General features: G+C 38.1%; 1 protein-coding gene across 5 annotated transcripts; it reads right to left on the reverse strand.

Moving 5' to 3' along the window:
* Positions 1 to 1,523: 1,523 nt before the first annotated feature.
* Positions 1,524 to 22,004, reverse strand: LOC119738410 (methionine-R-sulfoxide reductase B3-like). Of its 5 annotated transcripts, none has more exons than XM_038213297.1 (6): positions 21,846 to 22,004; positions 6,280 to 6,382; positions 5,659 to 5,736; positions 5,110 to 5,138; positions 4,363 to 4,460; positions 1,524 to 3,601 (listed from the first exon to the last, which is right to left on the reverse strand). In XM_038213297.1, the coding sequence occupies exons 1-6, from the start codon at positions 21,964 to 21,966 to the stop codon at positions 3,479 to 3,481; spliced, it is 552 nt and encodes a 183-aa protein (XP_038069225.1). In that variant the 5' UTR covers positions 21,967 to 22,004; the 3' UTR covers positions 1,524 to 3,478. The 5 variants fall into 5 exon arrangements, with proteins under 5 accessions (XP_038069225.1, XP_038069224.1, XP_038069228.1 ...); XM_038213296.1 differs by having other exon boundaries at positions 21,809 to 22,003; XM_038213300.1 differs by lacking the exon at positions 21,846 to 22,004 and adding an exon at positions 21,397 to 21,692.
* Between the last annotated feature and the right edge of the window lie 65 nt (positions 22,005 to 22,069).

Raw genomic sequence — 22,069 nt, forward strand, 5'->3', positions numbered from 1 at the left:
ATCAGTGGGTTTACCAGGCCAACAGATGTGAAAGTGGAACACTTTCTCTGTGATTCTAAAGTGTTTTGCCAAGTAGTCTTTACTTTTTTAAAAGTTATATCAGAAGGCCAAAGAACTGATGTAACCATTGCCATTCACAGTTTGTCACGCAAAAAAATTTGCCATGTTTTATTAAAAATTTCCAACAAATTTCCTCTGGATTTTTTCGTTCCCTTAAAATGTCAGTTTCTTTCTTTTCAAAAGCTATTTCTCGCTCTAAAATTGTTTCAAAGATTAAAGCCGCCTTCCTGAAAATTTACACTTTTCAGAACAGCACCAATTTCTTTAAATTTGAATTGTAAATGTACCGTAAAAAGTGTAATATTAGACGACTTATTTTAAATGGGTGTTTACCTGTGTATAATAGTTTTACGAGTGTAGGTATTTAATGATTTTTCAATTCTTGGTATGTAAAATTGTCACACGCGAGAGGATTTTAATAAAGAGAAAACATCTAAATTGGTCAGTTTCTTCGTCACGTTTTTGCGAGTCCCATGGAGGACCAACCTATTAATCCTCTTCACTTGTGACCTACGTGTAGCCTAGTTGTTGGCTGGTGAATAGTGCCGGGCAGTGCCATCATATAGGATTACCCCTACCCCCTACTAGGCTCAATTCTGCCCATTGTGTAGGCTTTCTGGAAAGATTCCCATACCTGGCCATCACTAATTTTTCCCTGCAGTGACCTATCAGCCATCGGAAAGCGATAACATTTCCTAAAAAGTCCATTTAGCAAGGAAAATATTGAAGCATTTACTGAAAAAACCCAAATTTTCAGACCAGTCCCATAGGGTTTGTGCCCCGGGTGACAAGTGATGTCCAGGTGTGGAACTCTTTCTGGTTTTCCTTGTCTGGTTATACAGTGGGAGATTTTTTAGATGATTGGTGGCAGCAAACAGACCGGTCCTTTTCAGTTTCAGGCATGCAACTGTACATTCACAAAAAAAGAGGAAATTCCAAAAGTCAGGAGACTTTGTACAGTGTTTTTCTATTTTTGAATGACAGAAATGGGAATAAAAAAAGAGGAAATCAGCTGATCCGAGGAAAACATGCCTGCAGTTTACGTCATTTTGAAGCTAAATGTGCGCATGCTCAAAATGACATAAACAACAAAAAAGGTCTCCATTGAATGGTTCTACAATCCTGGCCAAAATGGTTGGGACACTTCCTTAGCCTGCCACGGTCACCCACTCCCCCGCTCAATGTTGTTCTCTCCAGCTGATGGAGCACACACCGCGTCATGAGAGACAACATTTGAGCAGGGGCCGGGGGGTTGGGGGCCCAGCGAGATTTGGCCAGAATTGTAGAGTAGTGGCCAAGTCTTTGCAAATCAATTTGGAATCATTCAGTCTGGTCAAGTGAAAAGGTATTGAAATGTGGCCAAGACATCCCTTTGTCAATATCCACCCCCTGTTATTTGTGAGCTAAACAGGTTATATTTTACACCCCAAAACAAATAAAAACAAAAGGAACCACATCAAACAAACATTTCCTTTTCGTTTTTATTTAAGAAATCTCAAGAGAGAAAAAATAACATTGTCTTCCATTCAACACTATTCAAAGTTCAACAAAGTGTTAAAATACATCTTGAAATGTAAAAACTGAAATTGCATCGCTCATAATTTTTTGGTTTTCAAACAAATTCCAATGCCAAGTTGGGTTAATATTATCCATATAATAATCAGCCGCTTACAACGATCTTTCTTTGCCAGTTGTTGAAAAGTACACAGGATTGTTAACCATGAGCCAATGCTTTGTGCGTTTATTTCATATTTGCTCAGAAAGACAAAAATTAATTAAAATTCTGTCTTGATGGAAATTTTCAAGCATTTTCCAAAACGCAATATATATGCCATTTTGTCCCCTTTTAGAAACCAGCCCTCTTTTGGCTGCCTCAGTTCAGTCTTGGCGGCTTTTATATACTTAAACGCAACTTAAGAATACAATGAAGCGAAAAATGAAGTTTTATAGAAACAGCTGTTGTACTGTTTTAAATTTTATTCTTTAAAGTTTCATTACTGTACTCATCTTTCACTTTTTTCAAATGGATATATCGCGTTTTGAACTAAACTCTTTATATATTGTCAATGCTGAAATTAGTTTAAAATGTGAGAAACTCAAATGCTTTCTTCAGTAAAGTTTTGGTTTCAATATATAACTGTCCAACGGTAAGCCTGTGGTGATTTGTATATTTCCGTCTGAAACCGGAGGCAAATTTCAAGGAACTGCTAAGCACCAGAAAGATCTACTTCAAAAAACCATGTAACCAGCCAAATTTTTTTGGTGACCGCTGCAGAGCTGAATTTTTTTTAGCAAATAGATTTGTTATTTTTTTTTTCAATTAGAAATTCTGTGAAATTTGACCAAGAAAATACCAATGCACTATGCAATCTTGACACCCATGAGCCGTGACCTAAATGCTACACAGTCCAGACGTGCAACTTTTCCTAAGATCAGCTGATTTTTGCCTTTTCACTTCCCATGTATGCCATCAAAAATAGAAAAACACTGTACAAATTCTTGGAAAGATTTGAATTTCCTCTTTTTTGTGTGACTTCCCAGTTGCAAACCCAACAGTCGATTCAAATTGTTTCATCAGTAACAAACTGTCAAATAGCCACTATGAAAGACCTCCTTTTTCCGCCTCTGTAAAATTACTTGTTTGAGAAACACCAATAATATTTCTAAATAAACCTTCCCGGCAATACTAAATACTTTTTCATATATTACTCTAAATTTTTAAAAATATTTCCCTTCACATGTAAATTTTCCCCCCCAATATTTTCCTTAATATATCATTCATAACACAACTCCCTTAAAGTCTTACTTTTTAAACTGTCAAGATAAGATTCTAACCTTAAATTGAACATAATTTTTTCAAAGTTGAAAAAAAAAATGACTTGATCGGGGTTTGAACCTGTGACCTCTGGACTGCCGTTCTGGTGCTCTACCAACTGAGCTATCCAGCCCTATGTTGGTGGTTCCCAATTTGTCAATGTTTTTGTTCAAGGGGCGCTAGTCAGAAACCACAATTGTGAATGTTGAGGATTAGGAGTGTACCAGTGTACGCGACTCTGACTATGCACAGAACAAAGTTGGATAAGAACCTAGAACACAGTCGGGGAAGCCTCAAATTTGTAAGAATCATCTATGATGCTAGTGTATAAGCATGTGTGAACTTTGGTACAAAACGTTTCAGCAAGTTTTTAAGATGTCCCAACCATTCAAACCACAAATTAGTTTAAAAGAAAACCTAGAAATTGTGCGAATAACAGTAAAGCTTGCAGCATCTTATGCTCCTGTTGTCTCACCGAGATTGCATTTTTTAATTTGTCAATTAACATGAATCTGAATTCTCTTAAACCTACTTATAATGTATGGCTTAGATACAGCTATGTTTTGTATCAAAATATAAGACTTTTTTGGTTGAAATTCTCGGCTATAAATCTGATTTCTCAGGCTTCTTTTTCGGGTTGAACTTGAGGGATGCTGAATTGATGCAGTAGCGCTGGCTGGTAGGAGCTGGCCCATCATCAAAGACGTGGCCCAGATGAGCACCACACTATTGAAACAAAACAATCAAACTGAATTGAAAAAGAATGCGGCAAATAAGTTGAAAAGGGGCGCAGAGTGTATCGATTTTCACGATATATTATAGATCAAATATTCACGTAGGACAAAGAAAAGGGAGGAGCTTTGATATAATTATTACCACTGACAAGTTGCCTGACAATGGACTATTCCAAATTTAAGCCCCGCCCACTTCACATGTGAACAATTATCGATGAAGGATGAAGGATAGGGAGGGGCTTCAATCTATTTCAACTGACAAGTTGCCTGACAATGGACTATTCGAGATTTAAACCCCGCCCACTTCGCATATGAACAAATATCGATGAAGGACGAAGGATAGGGAGGGGCTGTAATAAATTTCAACTGACAAGTTGCCAGACAATGGACTATTCCAGATTTAAGCCCCGCCCACTCCGCCTTTGAATGAAGGATAGGGAGGGGCATTAATCTTTATCAACTAACAAGTTGCCTGACAATGGAATATTCCAGATTTAAGCCCCGTCCACTTTGCATTTGAACAATTACCAATGAAGGAGAGGGAGGGGCCTTGATCCACTTCAACTGGCAAGTAGTCTGGACTGTTCCAAATTTAAGCTCCACCCACTTTGGCAAGTGTCCAATATCATGTCCGTCTTCCCAATGCCACACTGCATGTTTAGGCTGTGTGCGTCATGTACACATGTCTCAGCTGTGATTGGTTGACAAATCAAGGGGTGTGGCTTAACGGATCGGTCCATTTTCTGCACTCACCTTGGCACAGTTACACTCTGTCCTGACCATCCCGTGGGAGGTGTCACGGTGTAGTTTGGCCACTCCCTTGTCAGCCAGGTCATAGAAGGAGGGCCAGCCTGGGCAATAGAAACAGCAGAAAACATTCACGTCACTACGGACTGCGTGAAGGAAGGCCCAATTCTGCTTACAGTTAGCAAAAAAAATCCCTGCTTACAATACAAAATTCTGTGCTTATGGTAAGCGTATTTCACAGGTAAGCAAGGAAATGTGGCTTATGCCATGCGTACATTCCGTAGGGTTTCTGTGCTTACAGGGTTAGCACAGAATTTTGTTCACTGGTGTTGCTAGCACAGAATGGTGATCGTAAGCGTGGAATTCTGTGGTTAACAGAGCCATGAAAGTGGGCCCAATACATGGCACTATATATCCACTCACTGGGATGTACCAAAGATGCTCACATACCGGTACAGGAACGGTTAAGAAAATGCAAACAATGTGTTGGGATATGGTACAAATAGCTAAGTCTTTGTGAGGGCAAAGGTTCCTCTAGTGTTCTTGGTCAGCAGAAACCAACGATACGTCAGGAGTTATACTTAACATGCAAGAAGAATTTGCTCATTTTGTGACATTTATGGGTAAAAATCAGACAGATGTATTAACTGGTACCAGACTGAGAGCTGAGATACAAATGGTAAGGTCATAATTGAGGAAAACATAATGTACAGTTTTACTGATAAAACACGCTAATAATAATATGATACTTACCCGATCCAGAATCATATTTTGTCTCTGATCTGCAGAGAAAAAAAATTCCAGATAAGAGTTGAAAATACTTGTATTACTATAAACACTGTATAAATATCGAAAAAAAATTATTCCCCAAAGTCTATAAATTGCTCCGTTTCATATTAAGTGGGGTCAGGGAACCAGGCTACAAGAATATGTTTGGTTTTCTTGGTTTTTCCAGCATCTACAAACCTAAAAAACGTGAGTCAGTGTAACAATATTTGCTATAACAACATATCCTTCAAATTCATTTATTTCTGAAAATTGCAGCAAAAGCAAATGTTGTACATTCCCTTTAACTTGGACACAAAGGTGCAGTTTCAAGGATTCATTAAAAAAATGATAAAACATGGACCTTTTGAATACCAGTACCCAAGTCTACATCCTCACAAAACTTAGAAGGCATGACAGTTGATCCTCACAGAATTTTTCCTAAAGGCAACTTATCAAAGTTGCATCTTCATGTTAATGCCCTCAAAAAAATTCAGTTCAATCCACAAAGATAAAGTTCATGCAAACAGAACTCACTTGAACAGTGGAGCATCGCATACAACACAATGGTAGACACCGTTATCCTTCAACTTGTAGTATTCACCAGAAAATGCCCTGTCAAAGAAAGAATGATAAAACATCTACAAGTGCGGGTACTACTATACAAATATTGACTGCTGTGAGCGAGGTACAGTAGAGGGAGAAATAAATACAATACTCTATGGCTCACCAAAGAAAATGTGACACGATCATGAAATTCATGTTCAACATTTCAGATGTTACTTGTGTCTAGACAATTCATTAATAAGTACCAACAAAATATATTAATAAGTACACAATTTCTCTGAGCACATCGGACACCATGGTGTTCCAAGCTGATTTCTATTACAGCAAAAAGTTGGATGTAAAAATTCTTTTTTAAATCATTGTAATAAACAAACTTCACTTTATGATTATAAGTTGTATTATGCACACTGTTGAATTATCCAAAATGTACGTCTGACACCGTAGAACCGCCCAACAACATTCACACTTAAATCACAGTGAAACGATTTAGACATTAGGTTGGCACAAAAGATCCTTAGAAGGTTTTTTTTGTCATTTGTTAAACAAAACGTCTGCACATCTTGCAAGCAAACGAGATGGACTGTGTCTTACTGTTCAGTTCCACGCTCCTGGGTAACATGGTATTGCATAGGCGTCAGCCGTTTCTTCAGTTCCTCCTGGTCCACAGACATCTCGTACTCTCTCTTTGAATAATCTACGACAAAAATAACAAAAACTAGAAATAAGAGTCTTTCTAATGTGAAATGTCAAAAAAGCTCAGTCCACCAACCAAGCCTAATATGGTCTTGATTCAAGAATCAATTTCAGATTTTTTTTCCCTCATGCACAGAAGCTCCTACCAATGATATCGAGTACTTTGGCAAACAAAATTAGCTTGACACAGATTCGCGTGCAAGCCGCAGTGTTGTCAATGATGAGGCATGCGTATTTTGTTTACCCTATTGGTTGATGGATGCCCGGACAGAGTGTGTGTATTCTACCTGAGCAAGAGCCTCGTTGCACCTCAGAACGGCTTCTAAGTTTTAGGTCGCTGAAGTAGTCTATACAAGAGACATTATTTACACAATCCTTCGTGCCGGGGAAAATCATAAGTTTTCTCTTTTTAAAGGGCACTCTACTCTACACTCTTATGTAATGTGCTTTGCTGGTTGGTATCACAAACTGACTCCTTGAATTAAGTCTAAGTCTAACATTTCCAGATCATGGTGGCAATACCGGATTTTACATGCCCAATTTCATAGGACCTACTAAACACACTGCTTAGCAAACTTGTATACTTACACGTAGCAACAAATGAACAAAAAAACACTCGTACATAGTACATGTAGGCAATACATTTTGTATGGTATTATTAGTAAACAGCCCTTTTCGCTAAGCAGCAAAAACATGTTGTACAAAGCAAATTTCTGAACTCAGCGCCAGAGGTTCCATAAAATTGGCCAATTAGATTAATTACACATGTACAATGTAATTTACATACATTGTGTATATGTGTACAAATTTAATATAAATCTCCACTGCAACAGTGACAAAAATTACCTTAAAACAAAAACAACTTTGACAACTTTACCTTAGTAAAATAAAAAAATATGAACAACTCAAACTCACTGATTCCAGGCAAAACTGTCTTCTCCAAAACAAAGCACAAGCAAAGGATTCAGCAATACAAACTACGTGTGAATGTGCCAACTAGCGCATCAAAACTGTAACTTCCCTGTCACACCTTACAGTTATTATACATGTACGTACCAGGAACAAGGACAAGAGTGTCAACCTAGAATCAACAATTGTTTTTCCTTATCGACACTTCCGTGTGATCGAACTTCACTTTGACAGTTCTATCTTTTACAGGAAACAAACACAAAAAACCTTGCACAGTCATGGCACGGCCACGGACACATTGTTGAAGTTCAGTGATGTGAACAACATCCGGGTTTCCAATTAAACAAGGTCTCCTGCAGGCCCGGATTATCCAATAGGCACAGTAGGCTCTGTACCTAGGCCTACAAAAAAGTTGGGGCCTACGAAAAATTCTGGGGCCTACAAAAATGCCACAGCGTGCCATAAAAGGCATGTAGGCCTACCCCACCCACACGCAGAGAAAAGATTTTAAAAAGGTTTAGGGTCTCTGTTTAGAATAACTTCACACACATTTCCAGATTTTGTTGACTCATTTTGTTTTTTAGTTTTATAAGCTGACCTCATCTCGGTACTAACACCGCACACCCAGTTCTGATGACACAACCTGATTTTGTTTCATTTCAAAAATCACCCCATGCCCTTGGCATTGTCTACCTCAAATAGCGTGATCGAGAGCCAGGCTTTTGAAAAAAAAATTCTTGGAAAATGTTGATGTCTTTCAAGTTTGATCCGTGCTCAATGTACATGTAACAATAGGGCTTTTCCCATGCACTGGTTAAAACTTCTCTTTTCATACATGTGTACATTGCTGTTGATGTAGTAAAAAATTTACAAAAAATATCATATCCAATCAATGTATGAATGACTGACTAAAAAACAGTTCTTTAAGTGAATCACGGAAATTAAATTTAAGGGAATAAATGTGTGCTCCAGAGGTTTTTATCACTCTGTTTAAGACCGCTTAGAGTCTTGGTGCTGATAATTACCCGAGCTGGAGGCGAGGGTAATATAAAAACCTTTTCGGTAAAAAAAAATCAAATAATTCATTAAAAAAATCCTGATTTTGTTCAACAAGTTCACTTCATGCTTTTTGAAACATCCCTCTAGCAAAATAATGGAGTGTTCAGCTGGCGAGTATTGTTAACAACCCTTTTATGGAGATTGACGCGCGCGCAGCATGTTCTGCACGATGTCGCGCAGAACGCACCTGGGGCGTTGCGTTTTGAATTTAGAACTATAAAATTCTGACTCGCTGGTAGTGTTGCGCATGCCTACAAGGATTGTGAACGTTCAACCAATAAAACAGTAAGAGGCACTGGATTTTTAGGAGTCCACATTTTATTGTGACACTGGAAAAGTGTTTAAGACCAGCTAGCCATGACTTTATCATCCATTTAAGACCGGCCACGTGATGGGCTCTCGACCAATAGGAATGCGTAAACTGTCTGAGGTATTTATGAATACTTGTTAAAGTACATGAACATTTTTAAATTGGGAAACAAGCTCCAGTGCAAAGTGGAACCCTTTCACAAGTCAACAGTTTTTCACTAAGTGACAAAAACCTCTACAGGGTGAGTCAAAAAACACGAAACCCAAATGTCCGGACTATTGTTTTTGTGAAGTTCTGCATGTAGCACTTTCAAAATCTAGGATATAAAAGCCCAATTCATAAGCTTTCTTTTAGTACAAGAATCATTCAAATCACTCAAGTACTTTTCAAGTTATGGAATTTTAAACACAACTGCCGTTTTAAAGTTCTGTCCACGGATCACACAAAAGGTGAGATTTGTTTTCGTTTTGCTGAAAGAATACTTACCGTTTTGTGATCCATGGACAGAACTTTAAAATGGTGGTTGTGTTTAAAAGTCCGCAACTTGAAAAGTACATGAGTGATTTGAATGATTCTTGTACTAAAAGAAAGCTTATGAATTGGGCTTTCATATCCTAGATTTTTAAAGTGCTACATTCAGAACTTCACTAAAACAATGGTCCTGACATTTTTTTTTTTTTTTTTTTTTTTTACTCACCCTGGATATCACGGTCCTGCAAAAGGTCATCCCAAGATAATTACATTTCAAGTTAATCCTTTTTTCAAAACACATTTTCGACCACTTTTCAGTTACAGATTTGGAAAATTGTTTGCGTTGTCAACTAACACAGGCATCGTTCTTTGCTAGCTCAAAATTGTTTGTTAAAAGTCTCTCTTAATTAAACAGTAATTCATTAATACAAACTCTTTTACACTTCGTGAAAACAGCAATATGCGGAAGCCTTTACGTTTTACCCCATTACATTGAACAAAGTCTTTGTCACTTCGTGAAAACATAAAAAAAACGATATGAGAAATTGTTACTTTTACACAACAAACAACAGCGGAGCATGCGCACGTCTGTTCTTTTTCAACATCGTCCACGGGTGCGCGTCCGTTCCCATCCCGACGCCTGCAGAGCAATGCGCGATCCCTCTGCCCTACTAACAAGGTGACTTTTGGTCAAAATGAAAAAAAGAAAAAAACTTGAGTTCAGGCTTTTTGTGAAATGTTTGTTTATGATAATTTTTTACTAAAGTAAACAATATTTTGCTTTGAAAGTTAAAACAAATTCTTCTTTGTGACATTGTGTCAAATGTAATAATATGGCAAACAAAACTCAAAATAGAACAATTATCAATTTTCCAGGTTTTTGTCACTTGAAAATGACAACGTACTCAATGTTTTAACTCTAACCTCCCCCAACCCATCAAACCCCAACGACATGTTTTGTTGGAATCTGTAAGGATGAGTACAGTACCCCTAAACTGACAGTCTTTGACATTGGGTTGGCACACCTCCAGAATCTAAGTCAGAAATATGTGTGTGCAGTTTCTCGCATGGTGTTCGAATTTGCCAGGATGGGTATGGGTCCTATAAATCATGCTAGGGAGTTAGGATTAAATATATGTAAATTTGCCTCTTGCATAGAAACAATCACATGGACAGATACACCTTAACAAGATCAGTACAATGTACTACGTAATCAGATCTCAGTACACTGACATTTAATAATTGCATGGCCATCTGTTTCTCTGCTGTATCTTTACATAGTCCCAGACTGATATCAAATAGCAAATCAAGAAAATCAGGTTACCAACCAAAAAGACTGTGTGATGCATATTGCAATTTTAACTGGTTCCCAAATATTGTGGGGGTTTTTGGCTAAGAAAACAATTTACAAATTGGTACGTTTAAGGTCAACTTTCAGGCTGCAAATGCAGATTAAATTTAATAAACCAGAAATTAAATGGAGTTAATAAACACAGCAAACACAACTTGGTGCCTGCGTGATATCTAGATTACATAGTTGGACAATTTGAAGGCAGAAACGCCTGCATGTAAAACAACATGAAGAACCTGTCAAAATGATATGTAATGGTTGGTGGATTCATGTCCAATTTTCAGGTCACCTGAAGCGGAAAAATATCCCATTACTGGGGTTGACAAAAAAAACCCAAAGAATCAATAATGTTAAACACTGCAAAAAGAAAAACCACCGTTGAAAAAATGGATCAGTCCTAATGCTCATTACAATTTGACATTGAGTGGGTATGTTTGTGTCACGGTACTGCCCGATAGCAGAAATCTATTTCTCAGAAAGAAGAGACTTAAAATAATGAAACTACCTACTCCAATAATTGAATTCACCACTTATACTTAGATGTACAAGCCTTGGGCTCTGTGCAGTGACCGTACAGTGTTATCGTGTTTAAAAGTGGAATGGGTTGAGACCATTTTAAAGGGGCAACAAACATTGTAAATTAATCTAACTGAACGGAAACATGCCAGTTAGATGAGTGATTTAATCAATAAAACAGGATGGCAGATTTCCTATTTTTCCTGAGCTAAACACTTTTTCGTCAATAAAATCGCAAATCTTGTAATCAATGTGGCTTTACAATGTAACTGTCACAATACAGTATGCTTCATTTTACTAATGCGCAAGTTAAAGGGAAAATACAACATTTGCAAACATCGAAAAATAAAATGACCAAGTTTTTACGAAATACCTTACAGGATGTTGGTAAATAACAGTCAAAAAAGCATCCTGTAAAATTATGGCACCTGGTGTGAAGTCATTTTCAAGAAAATTATATTTTTGTTTACATTTCCAACGGTGGTCGGCCGACCACTGTAGGAAAAACCTAACTATTTTTCACTACTGCTCCAAATTTACCTTTTTTTTTCAGTCCAATTTTGTTTGCTAATTGGTTTTATGTTCATGAATGGGTGCAGGTCAGCTAGACTGGTTCCCTTAGCGTACAATTTTCCGACATCTGTAAATTGATCCATTTCATCTTCAGTGGAGTCAGGGAACCAGACTACTTGAACGTTTTTGTTTTTCTTGGTTTTTCCAGCATTTTCAAAAACAAAACTTCAAACATGTCAGTGTAACAATAATTTGATCTATTATACTAACCCCTCAAATAGTTCATTTCTGAAAACTAAAGCATAAGCCAATGATGTACATTCCCTTTAACATGATGATTTGTCATGTTACGTCAAGTTTTGTGTTGTGAATTTGCAAGAGTTTGCAGGGCACATTTCAACTCCTGTGAATTTTTGCTGCAAAATGTTGTGACATCAAACTTCCTTTGCATTTGCATTCGTATATTCCCATTGGTGGGAAGGATGAGCCAGCTTTAACGCTAGTGGCGGAGTCTGACAAATAATAAGGGTTATTACTAAATATATGCTTGGCTGGTTTTAAACAAGTACATGTTTAAAACCAGGCAGAGTAGGGGCCTGGACGTGGATAATGGCCCGGGATGAAGCCGGTTTTAAACATACTTCGCCCAGCACATACACTGTATTTATTCCCAAAAAATCACAAATTTCCAGCAATTTTGTTCAACAATTTTACTTCATGTTTATGAAACACCCCTCCGGCCATGTCTCCGGCCGCGTACTGCTAAAAATTTCCTTACATGGAAATTGGCGTGTTGCGCATACTGCACGATGTGACGCAGAACGAATTGTGTTTTACCGGCGGTTTAAAATCACCCACGTAACAGACTCTCAACCAATAGTTCTCGTTCAAATGACGTCATTTCCTACAGACCATCCACGTGCATCAGCATTTTGAGCGTCAACTTGCATAACGCGCATCAGCTGCGTCGTATTTCGAACACATTTCGAGCAACAAGCGTGCGTGTTTGGAACATTTTCTACACTGCGCAATGCGCGCTTGATTGCGTAAAATACACAGTTGCAGTTCTCGTACAGAGATGCATGGCCGTCATTAAGCGAGCCCTATAGGAATTGGTAAACTGTCTCAGGTATTTTATGCATTAGGTTTTACAAGCAACTAACACGAGCTTAAAACAAATGTCAACAAATAGGCTAGGCAGTACAAGAGGATCATGCTCTTCAAGAGGTCATCATCAGTTTAATGTTCTGAATTTCAAGGGTGAGGACGCCATAAGTGCATTATCTCTTTAATCAACTCCAGAGTGCTTCAAATTGCTCAACTTGCCGAAGGGAGGGATCCAAACGTAGTCGCGGGACCGGGGGATGTTCTTTGACGTCTTATCGTCACGGCAAGTGACTTTGCACAGGTTACAGCCCCTGGTCCCTTTCATCTGAATCCCCAATCGGATTATGGGCTCATTTTGCGGCTGTTATTCCAAATTGAGGGGGGGGGGGGGGATTCTGTGAAGAAGTTGTTCAGTTTGGCATTTGTTTTAGGGGCGAATATGGGGGCAGATAATGTGATATTAATTTTTAAAAGGTTACACGGTGATTTTTAAAAACATCTGCACTGACACATGTAGGGACGAGTTTATTCAAGAGCTTGTGAAGCGTCTGGTTATTTTTAACAATGACTCATTTCCCTTGAAGTGAGCCTTTTTGCATTTTCCAGTTTTTCTTCTTTCTCTTGGTATCCCCCCCCCCCCCCCCCGCCCATAAATTTTCACCTTTTACTACTAGGCAACTACATCAATTACAAAATTTATCATTCTGACAATTAGATTTTTTCCAAAATTACTGAGTTTTCCTTTTCTAAAACTAACATTATCCATCCTAAGGGACAAGAAAAGGGGATATTCTTGACTTTAACTTTCAGAATTAAATTTTAATGTTGGAAAGTTAATACTGTATTTGAACCAATCTTGCCGGTCATGCTTCATGGGCTCGAGACCTCCTAGCCAAGATCCCAAGAGGACGTTTTCAGGAGGAAACCAACCAAGTACCAAGTAATGGAATTCATGAATTTCAGAAAAGTAGAATAATTTTAAAAAGTTAGAAAACTCAGAAATACACACACATGCACATTCATTAGTTGGAATCTGCATCAGGATGATAAATTCAATATGGGCTTTTAGCCCTTCCCTCATTCTAATTATAATTTCATTTATCATGCGAGATCCTTTCCCAACAACTCACCGTTACATTAATGATTTCTGATTCCATTTCTCTACTGTATTCCAGCAGCTAGGTTTATTGATGTAGAAAGGTAGACGGTAAACTCATAGAGCATGGCTTGAGAATGCCACATACCATCTGTTACAAGAGGGAGGGGGCCGCAAATTCCCTGTCGAATAAGGCAATACTGTGAGCAGACAACATCTAATTGAATTCTTAGTATTAGTAGCCTTCTGGCTTCAACTTTGGATATTAAAGTTTCCTTTCCAAATGCAGGCCTTTCTGACTCGGGAAGAATTTATAGAATGTTTCGCCTTGAGTGGTTGTTTAATTAGACAGTATGCGCAGACAGGAAATTTTTATCTCAACTTTCAGATATGAAATTTTCCTTTCCAAACTGCAATGCAGCCTTTTCTGAATCGAGTAAGAATGTTGGGCCTGGCTGTTTAAATTCGACAGTACAATGTACAATCAGATATGGAATCATGTGTTTTTTATCTCAACTTTCAGATATGAAAGTTTCCTTTCCAAAACCGAAAAGCTATTCTGAATCGATTAAGAATGTTGGGCCTCGAGTGGCTGTTGACTGCATGGAATCTTTCTGATGGGGAAAGATTCCCATATCCGGCCATCAGTAATGTTTCCCTTCAGTGACCTATCAGCCATCAGAAAGTGATAATATGTCCTAAAAAGTCAAATTTGGCAGGGATAATATTGAGGTATTTACTGAGAAAACACTTACATGTAGACATTTTCAGACCAGTCTCATAGGGTTTGTGTACAGAGTGACAAGTGATGGCCAGATATGGGAATCTTTCTGATGGATTGATTTGACAGCTGATCTTTAGATTACATGTAAACATTCCACCATGTTGTAAAGGAATGCACACACTGAGGGATTGAATTTTAGGTCAAAGAAAATGTATCTGTTACAATTAAGCTGTCCACCACCATAACTGAATAGCCAAAATCACATGTACTGGTATTGCAAACTACAACCTGATCTGAACAGCTCACATTACATTCATAACCTACACAAAGGCGGATTCAAAACCAAAATTTTTTTGGGGGGAGGGGGGAGGGGCCAGAGGGCTTGAGGATTTTTTTCTCTTCAAAAAGGGGAAGGGGATTAAGTATATATGGTGTGCTATTTCCACCTTGTTATATTAAAACTAAAAAGGTATGTGCTGCTGATAGCTTGCGAGGGAGACGCAACATTTTAAGTTTAAACAAAAAGGAGTCTTCACTCTTGGGATAAAAAAAAAAATAGTTGGGGGGGGGGCGGTGCCACCCATGGATCCGCCAATGAGCATACATCACACTTTTTAACGTGCTTTTTTGTGAATTTCAACGTACAAGTAATTTTCACATCTCAAAAGGTTTCAATTATTTGTCAAATTGAATTAAGTGAAGCATGAAAATTTCGAAGTGAGCCTTTCCTTGCATTGTACAGCGGTATTTACAAATCACACAGTACTTTCATGAAAGTACATGTACATACATGTTCTATTACTTGAATTTTCAACCTACATCACACTCATGTGCTTTTTTTGTGGACTTCAACCGCTTTACCATTAATTTTCACATCTCAAAAGTTTTCAATTATTTGTTAAATTGAAGCGGAGCGTTGAAGTGGAGCGTAACAATTTTGAAATCAGCATGTCCTTGTATTATTCAATACATGCACTTCGGAATAATTCACAAATCACCTAGCACTGTAACTTGGATATTCAATGATAACCTAAATACATCCAAATTGTGTGCACAAGCCGAAAAGGACAACTGTGTAAATACAAATGTAGCAACTGCATTTTTACTGGCAGCTATTTTATCAATGTCAAAAAAAGAGAGAAAAAGATTGTTATCTCTGCACCTAAGTAAACATTCTAGAAATTACAGGTTTAATCAAATGCCATGGACACACTGTAATGTATATATATACGCAGTGAAGTCAAGTCATGGTACATGTGCAAGGCCATAATTTTCTTGATGTGGACTGGAGGATGTTAAAGGCAAACAACCGCATACGTGGAATACTTGGCATATTATCAGAGTGATGTGAAATCTGCTATGACTGGAATTTGATCAGTTTTGCGCTGGTATAGTGCTCAAGTCAAGCTTAACATATTAGGTATACTCATGTGTACATAAGTGTAGTAAAGGCGGAAAGAAATTAATGCTAAAAAAAAAAAAAAAAAAATGAAAAAAAAATGAAGAGGCCTGACATACACTGTAGTACGTCTAGCAGTCCTTTTGTTCAATAATTAAAAATGACAATATCTGTACCACAAGTCACTCCAGAAGAACACCATGCTATTTTCTTTAGACTATGTATTCAAATATTTAAAATCAGTTAATGTAATGTTTCATTTGTGAGTACTGCCCAAAATGCTAATGTACATGTACAATGTACTACAAAATGAGGGAGAATGTTCCATGTCGCCTTAACATATAATTTACACGAAGACTAAACATGCTATGCGACAGAAAACCTTCATGTCAAATACTACATTGTATATACCTTCAAGACAATATTATCCTGAATCCTTCAACTTTGCTGATAACTTTGGCATTTTTAGAAGGAATTATACACAGTGGACAAGAATACAGAGATATTAAATAATAACAGGATAAATATCAACGATCAGCCTACTCTAAACGTACACGTCATGGAGGATGGTATCATGCATTCATTAACCTAAATTTGTTATTTTCATATCATGGCTTTGAATCTTTTTCAGAGCAAAAAGAAGATCTTAATCTGCTTCAGAAGCATCACTGATACAGCTAACCAGCGAGTGATACCTGTTTGGTCTGGAGCTTTGTAGACGGCCACTTTCTTATTTCCCGTTTCTTTCCTGCGTTTGGCCTCCAGGAGTAACGTCCGATGCATCGAGTGCGCGGGAGAAAACATCTTCCCCCCACGGAAGAAAAAAAACAACCCTTCCTCGCGTCGTTTCCGAAACTCAAGGCATCCTTGACAGACAGATACAGGGATGATCCTTGGAGATGCAGTTGCTGTCGATGAACGTCTTCATGAGCACGTCCTTGCGCAATGTACACAGATAAATAAACCTGTTTGTGTTGTGTTGCTTGCTTGAGCGTAGCACTGTTGAATCCTCTCAAATGTCAACTACGCAGTCCAAAGGGATCCACAGATCTTACAGTCATCTCCCCTCAGTAAATGCTACCCTGACACTGGATGGTAATCTGTTCCAATCTCCGGCCTTATCATCCGAGCCCTACCCATGTGTGCAACCGTGAGACATGCACCAACTACACTGCCCCAGTGTGAACTGAAGGGGAAGGAGATTATTATAAACACGCGTAGATGGCGAGTCATCTCCGCCTGTTCATATTCATACCAGGCTCGCCTGATTGATCCATTGTACACTCGTCAAAAACGTGACAGCTGGCATTGAAGGTATTTACAAAAAAAAAATATTAAATAGATCAACAGGGTCACAGATGTCATGTGGGTAGACAGATAGTTGTATGAACATGTTGAATTTATGAAGTACATGTATCGCAGTGTACTATGACCCAATTTTTGTCATGGTGAATACATTATTATGCAAATTTTTTGCATTCAGCAGTACCGGTACATGCGCATGCGTTGCAATATATGCAAGCCCCAATGTAACCTACGTGCACACATACATGTACATGAAATGCACACAATATCATTGGGCACTATTATTACTTCTTTTGCAAATACAACATACAAACATAAAAAAACTATTATTCACTATTTTTCACCAATCCTACACCCCTGTCTCACAAATGGTTTACTCCGATTAATTAAAAAACTGCACTTGGGTTTGCAGCATCAGAATGTTTTTGGCCTGTCGTGGGAAAATATATGTTGTACAAGTGTCATGTGTCACGGCAGTGCTAAATGAATGGGTAACATTGGGAATTATGTCTGCATAATGTCAATTTCCTCTCCCCCCAGCCAATGGGGCGGCTAGGTATGACCTTGAATAGCAAATGTTACCGTGGCAACAGGGTAAGATTATACTTGTCACTGTGTTCAGAGCTAGCAGGAAGATTGTTTACAAACTCCGATGGATCTGATGCTACAGACTTGCCATTTAGGTTTTGAAACTTCTTAACACCATTGGTTGTTAATATGAAAAAGATGTGTGCTAAAACCCTCGGCATAGGATGGATGGCCATAAAATGGTCATAAATTTTGATACGTGACAGAGTTTGACAACTATTACAATTTATGCCCGCACTTGTGGTCCTCAGGTATACCGTGGAGGATAATGTGTATTGGATCTCTATCCTACAAAAAATTGAATAATTCATCTAAGAATAATGAAAACCAAAAGAAAATGCTAAACCTTGACTAACAATTGAAATGGTATGCTGTTCGTTTTAAACTTTTCTTTGCAAAATTTTTATAAAACATCTCCGAAATTGAAAACAAATCATTGTACTTTTTACATTGTACATCTGTAGTATTCTAGATGTAGAACTCAGCTGCAAAAAAGAAAACACATGTGCATACATGTACATGTACATGTATAATGGTATCCTAACCGAGCAAACTGAATAATGAAATGTGCAAAGTTCAACACCCTGTATGGGGGAAAAGCACACTTTATAAATGTTAAATTTCAAACAATGGCATGTAATTTACTCTAAAGTACACACAGTAATCACACCTTGCCGCACACACAGTTCTACGTTAAGATTTTCAGGGGCTGAAATTTCAATGCAATTATGTCCTACTTCATTTTAAAGGTACATGTATAGTCCATCATTTGTAATTTGTGCATTTTGTTCGTTTGAAGTAACAAAAGTGTTCAAAATCTATTGAAGGATACTGAACAACTAACCTGTTCAAGTTTCAGCTCAGCTTCAGCTGTATATTTCGAGAAAAACAACATTCTAGGATCTCAATTTCAAATCAAAGGTTGCTGAATCATGTTTTGAATCGGGCCTGAATTCAGCGTCCGAGACAAGTTCTCACTAGCCGATTGTAGTAGCTACGTGATGTCGCACACTGATCCGACGAATTATAGCAACCTAGCGTGCATGTGCGTCGTGTCAATGCTTGCGCGTACTTCGCCGAATAAAAAAACGAACTACTAATGCCCCCCCCAAAAAGGTCTCCAGTTTCTGGTATGGAGCTTGCCCAAAAAGTGGTGCGGCGACGCGGCTTTTTTAAAAAATTTTTTACCTGTTTTTTTTGCTTCAAATGTCGGCTGATGACTGCAAATGGTGCCCGACTAAACTAAGTGCAGATATTATGGGAGACCAGAGAGGCCACATAAAGCTTATTCTCGATCATAACCTCATCTAAAAACACGTTAAAATTGTGCAGCAGCAGGATTCCAGTCAAACCAGTGAGTTTGGCGGTTTTGAGACATCATCTTTCATTGAAAAAAAAACCCTTTTCATTTTGCCGACGCGCATGGCTACGGCGACGCACGCGCGCATACCAGAAACCGGAGACTTTTTTTTGGCCTAAAGGAAATTTCCAACGGTGCTTCTTAAGACGCACCGTTGGAAAGGCCTTCTTTCGTTGATTTCTTCAAAATGACAGCTTGCCAGAAAGAATAATTTCACAGGGAGTTTAGTCCCCTTACTATCTTGCAACCAGTATGTTTTTCAACAATAATTACACCAGTTACTTTTTGGATAGCAGCAAATGATGGACACTGGCTTTAACCAAATATCCTCGAATCAAAAGTTCACTTACAAGTCCTGACCAAAAACAAATTCATAACCTTGCAATGACCCTAACAATTTCTCAGATCCTTCCAATCCATCCAAACTCTTGGGAGGCTTTTGCAGGATTCGGAAATGTAGCCTGACACTACATCTACATTTATTACATGGGACTTGATGCTAATTGAAAATGAAAATACATAGATACTGGTATAAATTCATTGGTACAACTTCAAGCACGGTGGAGGATTTTCACGATTCTAGGAAGCTTCCTGCAAAAATACCCTGAAAAGCTAGGTTTAGTCTGCAACAGTGGGTCGGCCTACACCACGTCATGGGAAAGTTTTCTATTCTAAAGGCAAATCAGGACCGAGTTGTGGGGACTTTCTGATGTCCCCCACAGCATTTTTGGTCCCCACAAATACCCCATAGAGACGAGTGTACATGTATGTACCCACAACTACAAAACAAGAATGTGTGACTCTTTTCATTACACAGTTATAAACTTCATCTTCTTTGAAACACTCAGTCAGTCAAGCTTAGAGCTGTACTGCTGTACTCCTTGAAAACATTAACTTTGGTGCAACATGATACCTTAATTATAAGATGGAATTTTGCGTCGGGGTGATATAAATCAAATTAGGTTTTGCCCTTCACCGACGTTTAAACACTGTATACTCAGTGTGTTACCTCCCGAGTGAAAGTTGGGGGGAAAAAAAATTATACCTTAACATTTGTATACATGTACAAACTGTACAGTCAATCGTTGAACATTTGTTTTAAAAAAAGTATCATGTCCAAATTCGTTGAACTTGAAATATCTTGAACTTGTTCACGGCTGACAAAATGGCATCTCTGAATATCACATTCTTTCCTGAGCATTACGGTGATTAATTTCATATTCATGATACATTTTTAATTGGCAGTGGATATTTTGCTGTGCCCGGCAATTCAGCTGTGAGTGTGCTCTGAGAACCAATGTCAGTAGTTTCGATGGAATCACTGCAAGACACCCTCCATTTTTTAAAACTATCCTGCTGATTGTTATCTTTAGGACCTCGTTCCTACATGTACAAATGTATATAAGGTTAAGACTCACTGAATTAGCTGACTGAACTGAATGACACTCAAAAGGGACATTCTGATATTTCTTGACACGTCCGAACAGCTGGTATGACACCTTCTTGAATATCAGCAGGTTTAATTTTGTGGAAAGAAGGCAGGGCTTTGATTTATGAGGGAAATTACGGGGTAAAAGACGACGTTGACAACCAGAAAACACACTTGAACACCAAGTTGGCGACAGTGCCGTACACAATGAAAGCTTGATGCTGATTGGCTGATATAAAAATACAATTTTTTTTTTATCAGCCAATCAGCATCGGGCTTTCATTGTGTCATGGCAGCAACAAGCACAGAATGCAATGATTGTTACATTTTCTCCTCTTGCTGTTACAAAATGATAAAAAAATTCCAGTGCCATTTAGTAAAATATGAATATTCCCAAGGCTGAAACACAAATTTTGAAATAATACACATTTTGTGGGAAGTTTCAAAATTGAGCGGAATAAAAAAGTTAGTCTCTTGTAACGTTATAGGAACGGGGTCCTAAGTACATGTAACGATTACCACTATCCCAACTATAAATTTGGAGATTAGTAGATAAAAAATGGGCATTGGTGGATTTGAACCAGGAATCTTTCGATCCATAGGCTAGCTAATCTCACTATCCACTAGACTACAGTACTGTGTCACTCGCTCAATGTCAGTCATTTAATAAAAAAATGCTTTAATAAATAATAAATAATATACCGTAACATTCAACTAGTTGTCTAGGTACATACAAACTAAATATGTGACGTCATTCACTTTTCTCATGAATAATCACAACTTTCCCATCGAAACAGCCAATCAGCGCACTCACAGCAAAATAGCTTTAGGAGATATATTGTCGGTCAGGCCAAAGTATCCACTGCCTTTTGAATTACCTTCCGACTGTGAGGCTCCCATCTTTCGTCCCAGCAACAGGTGTTCAATTGTTTAATCAATTGACAAAATGACAAGTCAATCAATGCAGGATAATTCTTCAACAACTTACAAGTCAGTCAAACTTTAGAAAGAGAATACTTTATCGCAAAAATTTCCCTATAGGGTCCTATTTAACAAAAATGCAAAATCACTAAATCAGCCACTTGTTATTGTTATTTCAATTTTGTCTTGTGACATCAGTCTCATGACAATTGACATTAATCTTTGAATTGACAACACAAGGACGGTGCAAGACTCAAGAGGTCGTGTTTTGTAATACTATTTCCTTGAATAGCGCCCTCATGTGTTAAATCAAGCATTTGTTTTATTTTGTTGGATTTTTTGGGTTAGTGAACACGCATATAAACTTACGCCGTACAACTGTAACAATTGCAACAGGTTTACACACCCTGATCCTCTGCGTTCTCGCCGGCTGAATCCCTTGAATAATAGATGGCGACGAAGATCGCAACAAAGGCACAGATCGACAGAAATTTCGAGCAAAAGTTGACAGGCTCATGGTGCTTCATTTTTTGTTTAGCTTAGTGCGCCCTCTTTTGTCAAAAACCTTTGAGGATAGTCGGGTTCTCTACTCAAGTTGTCAAACGTGTCAATCTTCCTGTGTTTTCGATG

The sequence above is a fragment of the Patiria miniata genome, unplaced genomic scaffold, assembly GCF_015706575.1.
Source record: "Patiria miniata isolate m_02_andy unplaced genomic scaffold, ASM1570657v1 HiC_scaffold_3, whole genome shotgun sequence".
Taxonomy (NCBI): domain Eukaryota; kingdom Metazoa; phylum Echinodermata; class Asteroidea; order Valvatida; family Asterinidae; genus Patiria; species Patiria miniata.